Source organism: Sorex fumeus, unplaced genomic scaffold, assembly GCF_029834395.1.
Source record: "Sorex fumeus unplaced genomic scaffold, SorFum_2.1 ptg000098l, whole genome shotgun sequence".
NCBI lineage: Eukaryota > Metazoa > Chordata > Mammalia > Eulipotyphla > Soricidae > Sorex > Sorex fumeus.
Genome location: NW_026606155.1, coordinates 85,332,635 through 85,339,990, shown reverse-complemented (window position 1 = coordinate 85,339,990; position 7,356 = coordinate 85,332,635). Strand labels below are relative to the sequence as shown.

General features: G+C 56.6%; 1 protein-coding gene across 1 annotated transcript; it reads right to left on the bottom strand.

Moving 5' to 3' along the window:
• Positions 1–4,991: 4,991 nt before the first annotated feature.
• Positions 4,992–7,086, bottom strand: CHAC1 (ChaC glutathione specific gamma-glutamylcyclotransferase 1). The gene is made up of 4 exons (XM_056133967.1): positions 7,060–7,086; positions 6,525–6,941; positions 6,103–6,138; positions 4,992–5,473 (listed from the first exon to the last, which is right to left on the bottom strand). The coding sequence occupies exons 1-4, from the start codon at positions 7,084–7,086 to the stop codon at positions 5,072–5,074; spliced, it is 882 nt and encodes a 293-aa protein (XP_055989942.1). The 3' UTR covers positions 4,992–5,071.
• Between the last annotated feature and the right edge of the window lie 270 nt (positions 7,087–7,356).

The following is a 7,356-nucleotide window of genomic DNA, read 5'->3' as shown; positions in this document are numbered from 1 at the left end:
AGGAACCCTGCAGATGCCGTGAGACCAGCAGGTTGTGGAGGTATTCAGTGGGTGGGATAGGCCCGCATAGAAGCTACAGTCAGACTCTACCTGACGGTCCTGCGGGGAGGTCCCCCTCTGCCCACTGAGGGGAATGTCCAGTGTCCCAGTTCTCTGCTAGGGCCTGCAGGCTATGCCACTCTCCCTTTCCCCAAGGACAGGCCTGGGCCTGAGGCCAGACTGGGAGACCTGCAGGCAGCCAGGGACAGGGGAAAGTGGCCTCCCAGGCCACAGGATGGGAGCCCTATCCACTACCACTGTAACTTCCCGTCCCAACTGGGTGCTTTTGAATATAAAAGTAACAATTATCTCAGGACATCCCACGGGAAGCAGGATCTGTTCTGGGCAACCAGGGACACAGGGTGACATAAGATGTGAGGCAGAGAGCTGGCCCTGTGTGCTGACCAGGCCCTCAGGAACACACCCCATGGCACAAATTCATGACTGGTCACCCAAGTTGGTCAAACTCCTTGGAATGCCCAGAGCAAGGCCTGGGGATATGTGGATCTCCCCATTTAGAGAGTCAACTCCCCACATCCTCCGCTCCTCTGCCCACTGGCCTGCATCGCTGCCCTCAGGAGAGCAAACACCCCGAGGAGAATGGCACAGTCCGGGCACAGCCTGACGTCCAGCCACGTCCCCTGCACCTCTACCTTCTGTGACTTTTCTGGGCAAAATCACGGAGTCCTCATCTCTTCCCTCCTGCACGGACCACCCCACAGCCTGGAGGTACCCCAGGGCCCTGGTTCCTGGCTGTGGCACGGGAGTGTCTGCACTTGGCCGGGGTGTTGCCAGAGACAGCACATGCTCCTTCGAGCCATGCTGCCCCTAAGAAGCCACAGCTCAGACCTCCTCATGCAGGTCTGGCTCAGCACATGACAAGACAAAACGAAAACAGAACAGAAACAAAGACCGTTCTGTGGAAGGAAAGACACATGAGAAAACAGAAACCTCGCCACAGAACTCAGCTTCCCCACAGGACAAAGGCTCACGCTTCCACCAAGACTGACTCAAAGGAGCTTTTATCCTCCTCCCCACGTGGCCACCCCATGCCCCTTGCCAAGCCCTGGGCACCTCCTCCCTTCAGTGGCACCGTCCCCACACACCTGGAGGCCCCCATCCCCCCATCGAGTCCTGTGGCTTCTTAAAGCCCACCAGACTTGACCACCCTGATCCCAGGAGCTCCTGGTACTGCCGCCATCCCAGATGTGAGGGTACTTTTGTCCAACAGTTGGAGCCCAAGGCCTGCTATAGACTGTGAATGAACCTTGAGGAGCCAGAGGCTTCCTCCCCACTCCCACTTTCCAGAAGGATGCCCTTAAGGCGTACAAAGGCTGATCACAGAGCAGCTAGCTCTGAAATCCATAACAACAGCAGTCCATTGTGACCCTCCCTCACTCTGCTCAGGTCCCTCCCAACTGAGAAAGGGAAAGAAGTTACTGCTCTTTCCTGTAGTCCTGAAACACACCGGCAGGGGCAGGAGACAGCACACAAGGGAAAAGGCTTGCACCCAGCTGACCCCAGTTCTATCCCTGACGCCATGGAGGGTCCCTGAGCCCAGCCTGAAATGATCCCGGAGCACCACCATGTGGTGCCCCTAAACCCAAACCACAAGAAGAATCTTTGATGGTAACATTAAGAGGGTGGAGAGCTCCAAGGGCAGGAGTGCTGTGAGCAAGGTCCTGGGTTTGATCCCCGACTCTGCACCATCTTCCGAGCATTGTGGGAGCAGTCCTGGTTGCCCTCAGCACCTTTGGGAAGGCCCCACCACCTAATAATACCCTCAAATATTAAGAAGAGCTTCGCTTTTTACTCTCATCTACTCACAGGTCTGCAGTGGCGTTTTCCACGAGCTGCCTGACAGGAAGCTGCACTAGACTAAGTTCAGAAGCAGATGAGGACTCTGGGCCCCTGGTTCGGATCCCTGGCACTGCATATGGTCCCTTGAACAACAGGAGACTCCGGGCACCACATATGGTCCCTGAGTGCCACTGGGTATGCCCTACCCTGACTACAAAAGAAAAAAGATGGGGCCTGAGAGAGCGTGCAAGGCTTAAGACACCTACTTGCCTGCAACCCCAATAACTCCATTTTGTAGCCAGGAGAGGAATAGCTCCTGAACAGGGTGACCCAACCCCTGCCCCTCAAATGTAAAGTTAAGCTTATCGAGTTTCATTTATGCAGTAGTTTGATTTATCATGAGTTTAGTCTTATTGTATGTCTTTGAGGCCACACTCACTAGCTCAAGAACTACTCCTCTCTCCTGTGTGTGTGTGTGGGGGGGGGGGGGAGGGTCACTCCTACGTGGTGATCTGGGGAGCAAACCCCAGACTCTGCAAAGCCTGTGTTCAGCCCATTGAAGTCTCTTAGGCCCATGACTTTAGTTTTTGTTTTTTTTTTTTTGCTTTGTGGGTCACACCCAGCGATGCACAGGGGTTACTCCTGGCTCATGCACTCAGGAATTACTCCTGGTGCTCGGGGAACCATATGGGATGCTGGGAATCGAACCCAGGTCGGCCGCATACAAGGCAAACACCCTATCCGCTGTGCTATTACTCCAGCCCCTGTGACTTTAGTTTTAATTAATGTTTGAAACACTTCAGCAAGTGTCAGTGAGTATCAACCACAGATCTTGAGGTCCCCAGAATTTATGTAGAAAGGGGTACAGAGACAAGGGGTCCCATGTTGAGGTCCCCTGTAAGGGTTCATGTATGAAGTAGTCCCTTGTGGGGCAGGAGATATCCACTCCTCACCCTGCCGGTGGCTTCCTGCCTCTCCAGGCAAGTGAGGACCCTGGCCTGGCACCGACACTCTCCCACTCCTGCCCTCATATCTCAACTCGGGGACCCCCACTCTCCTTCTGATCCTATACCCACTTCTCCAGCTGCCTCTTCTTGATTATTTTGGGGCCACATGCAGTGGTTCCCCAGGATCACTCCTGGCAATGCTTTGACAGACCACAGTGGGTATCAGGGATGAAACTAGCTTGGTGGGAGGCAAGGAAAGTGCCCTCCCCACTGTATTCTCCAACCCTCCAGCTGCTCTTTCTAGAGTTGCTCGGACAGACCTGGGCACTGAGGGTCTCAGGGCTGGGCCTGGCCTCTATTGTCTCCTACTCCACGCCCAGGGCTTCGAGGAGCACCGGAGTTGAATGACTACAAATCTGACTCCACCTGGTCCCCTGTCCAGAGTCCCAGAGCAGCAGAACCTACAGCCCCCTGGCAACTAGGCAGGACTGCCCAGCTTCTCAACTGGACACCTGGCACTCAGCTTCCCCCCACAAAATAGACATCACACCTTGCCCTCAACTCTTTGCCTGTGTCAGGAACTCCCAGCAGCGAGGAAGAGAACCCCAGCTCCACACACCCCAGGCCAGCGGGCTGCAGTCCTGCCACTGGCCCTGCCCCCTCTCCCACTCTGTCTGCCAGTCTGACCGGGCACCCTGCCCGCTTGGGCACAAGCTGTTCCTGCCTTTGGTCACCAGACAGCCTGTACAGCTTCATGCTGGGTGCAAATTTTCCTTCCCAGAGGACCACCCTGAGCGCCCTGCGGGCCAGGAGCGTTTCTCTGTGCTGAGGCCCCTATTCACCCACCATCTCTGCCCACTGTGAGAACTCTGCCCTGCAGGGTAACCACGTCCACTGTGGTGCCCAGCATAGAGCAGCTTGATGAACACCACGAAATGGATAGAGGAATCCCAGCCACCTGCAGCAGGTCATCCTGCCTCCCCCAGACAACCCACCTAGCCTTCCCCTGCCACCCGCAGCCTCCTCTTGCTGTGTTGTCCTGACTGAGTTCCCAGAAGAGCCTGGCCTGATGCCACCCTTCTCCCATCAGTGGCCAGGGCTAGAGGCTGCCAATATCCCGGCACCTCATAACTTATATGGGGCTGACCCTGCTGGGGACATCAGAATAGTCCAGGGCACCGGCCCTAACTGCAGTAACAGGGACCACATAGTGGCCCATGAGCACTGCCACCTCTGGGGGCCCTTCCCAGCAGGAACCTGGGGTTAGGTTCAGTCCCGAGAGGCTGGGATTTGTGGGGTGGATCAGACCCCGAAAAGGGGGCAAATAAGCTGCTGTCTGAAGATCGGCTGGCAAGACCTTTGGGCAGGAATGGGGATGAGGGTCCCAGCAGGTGGGTGGTGAAGCACAGGGACTGGAGAGATGGTGCGGCGGAGAGAGAGTTCCAGATGCTGAGCACTGACTTGGGCTGTGACTCCCACAGGCAGGCGTTACCTGAAGTCCTGCCTTCTCACTGGCTCCTGCCCTGGGCTGGAGGGACGCAGAGTCCCTCTATGAGGCTTCCAGGGCTCTGCTACCTCAACCCAACTCCACCTGAAGAAAGAACCACATTCCAGCATAGCAGATAGTAAGATGAGTTTATGGAAGATGGTTGGGGACAGACTGGGAAGGTGCCAAGGCCGACAGTGATGAACTTCCCAGGAACAGACCAAAAGATGAGAGGGGCACAGACAGACACAGGAACAGACGAGACAGACAGGGGGAGGAGAGCAAAGCAGAAGGACTAAGAGGCCCAGAGCCAGTTGCCGAGGCTGCAGATCCAGCTGGGCCCTGGGAACATGTGGAGTGAGTAGGTGGCAGGGTCCACAGCTGGGTTTTTATGCAGGTGGAGCCCAGAACTGGGAGGGTGTTGGAGGCAGGAAGCCGAGGGGCTAAGGCTCTTGGGGGCTCCCTGGGGCTGTGGGGAGGGCCTGAAGAATGTGAGGTTAGCAGCAGCTTTGGGGAGAATCTGGTCAAGCACCAGGTACCGGAGTGGGGCTCCGCTCAGCAGGGCTCCTGAGTCCAGGGCAGGCCCTCCACACCAACATGGTGCAATAAATAGTTTCAAGTAGTCAGAGTCAGGAGAGAGACCAAAAGTCGCAGGCAGCAGGGCCTTAGGGAGAGGAGCCACTGCCGCCCAACAAGTCCTCTCCCAGGCGGCGGCAAAGAGTCTGCAGTCTGTGTGCACTGAGGTGGGAACCCGGTCCCTACATCTGTGTGGGCATGCCCCCCACAGTGGTACACCTGCTCAGACCAGTGCCAAAGCCTGCTCGGTGGGGCAGAAACAAGGCAGCATGGTGCCCACAGCGTCCACGATGGCCGCCAGGTGCTCATCCTGGGCTTGGGGCCCACAAAGTTGCATGAAGTCTGCCAGGCGCAGCAAGTACTCAAGGTTGTGGCCCGCGAAACCGCGGCAGGCCAGGATTTGCATAGCAATGGCCTCCTCAGGTGCAGGGCCCAGGTAACCAGGATTCTGTGGTGTGGCCACGTAGGCCAGTGCCTTGAGAGGCTGGTCAGGGGTCTCTTGGGGGTAGAAGGTCACTTCCTTGGTATCGTAGCCTCCAAGCACTGCTTCTCGAACATTCAGGTACTTGAGCGCTTCATTTACCTGCTCGCCTCGGACCTGGTATGCCACACCCCAGGTACAGCCCTAGAAGCAGAAGTGAGTTAGGATCAGTGGATTAGGACCTGGTATGCCACACCCCAGGTACAGCCCTAGAAGCAGAAGTGAGTTAGGATCAGTGGATTAGGACCTGGTATGCCACACCCCAGGTACAGCTCTAGAAGCAGAAGTGAGTTAGGATCAGTGGATTAGGATCAGCTCCTTGCTTAAGTGGCCTAGGACTGTGATCTCAAGGGCAGGGCTGATAAGCCCATCTAAAACTATACTAAGCCTTTGGGGCTGGAGAGCTAGTACAGCTGGTAAGGTGTTTGCCTTGCATACAGCCAACCCAGGTTCAATCTCCGGTAGATATCCCATATGGTCCTCTGAGCATAGCCAGGAGCGATTCCTGAGCCATTCCAGGTATGGCTCAAAACAATAACACCAACAAAAAGAATATATTAAGCCCTCAATCTTCCTTTCTTAGCTGGGAAGAACTGTGCTCTCACAGAGAGTAGGATCTTGAGAACCCGTGACATCACCCAGAAACTTGCTGTGAATGTGAATTCAGGCCCCCATCCTGATTCCAAAAATCAAAAATCCAAAATTTAGCCAAGAGTCCTCAAAGTATTCTCGGGCCTGCAGGCCCAGGGGCTCCTCTCTCACAAGACACTTACCTCATGATCTTCAAGAAGGGTCACCACTCGGCCAGGCTGGAGGAGAAAAACACAGATTTGGGGAAAGAAAAGTTAGAAACAGCTCTGCCATGTTTGCCAAAGAAAATGCTTATCAACCCTGCTGGGCAAAAGCCTCCAGGGAAAACCACTCATCCAAGAGAGCATGAAGGGGATGGGGGAGAAATAAACACATGGCAGGGGGACCCAGGCTGGCAATCAGATATATTGATTAATAAAATGATCCACTGGAACACGGACTCCTGCAGGCATCAGGGTGATCCTCTGAGCACATGAATTTAAGCCAAAGTCCCAGATAGGTTTACAGCTTTACCCCATGACCATGACGATGGACCCCCAGCCCCCAGCCCAGTCTCCAGTTCCCACCCCGCTGTCTCGGGGGGCACTGCCGGATGGATGCTCACCATCTTGTCGCTGCCCCGGTGGAAGGTATCTCCTTGCCAGAAGCGGCGGCTATAGCCGCGCACGAAGCCCACACGGCTGTCACTGTAGGCGAAGTCGGGCCTCCACACCAGAGAGCCATACCCGAAAATCCACAGATCTTGGGGGTCCCCGTCGTCTTCCTGAGGAGACTGCGCGGATGGTGAAGGGGGCGGCGAAGCGGCCGACGAGGCAAGCGGCGTATCCTGGGGCTCCTGCTTCATGGTGCCGGGCACAGGGACGGGCCCAGGCGGCCTCCGAGGCTGGTCTCCGGCGCGGGCACGGAAGGACCGACGGGCGCGCACACCTGGCCTGGCACCGCTTAGACGCTCCAGCTGAGTGGCCTTTGCTGGGGCGCCCTTTAAACCCTCCGGCCGAGAGGCCCCGCCCACGGCAGCCAGCTGCCGCGGGGATTGGGGCGGAGCAAACCCTCTTTTAACCAATCATCTTCTGACTTTACGGCCTGCTTAACCGCGCCGCTCTCTGAGTGGATAACGGAGGGACCCGCCCCGGACTCACCACGCCCGTTGATTGGTTCAGCTTCATCTTTGTAGCAAACCCGCTAGAGTGATGCAACGTCTGAGGGAGGGGTTTCCCCAGTTCCAGCATGCAGCAAGTGCGCCTTGAATTGCGTCAGGCGGTGGGCACTGGGCACCGGTCAGGCAAGAAGGCCGGTGTGACCCCGGCGGCCCCACGGTACCCTAGGACTTTCACGAGCCACAGCGCTCGGTTCCTAGACAGGTGTCCTTCCTGCAATCTCGGCGGGGCACCTCGCCTTGTCACTGCCCCCAGCAGGCACCACGGACTCACAGTCAG

Bases quoted from the DNA above. Each gene is read 5' to 3' on its own strand.
- CHAC1 (XM_056133967.1), bottom strand. From the start codon at position 7,086: ATGAAGCTGAACCAATCAACGGGCGTG. The intron at 6,942-7,059 runs GTGAGTCCGGGG...TCCCCGCGGCAG, and splicing joins TGAACCAATCAACGGGCGTG to CTGGCTGCCGTGGGCGGGGC. The intron at 5,474-6,102 runs GTAAGTGTCTTG...TTCTGCTTCTAG, and splicing joins CCCTTCTTGAAGATCATGAG to GGCTGTACCTGGGGTGTGGC.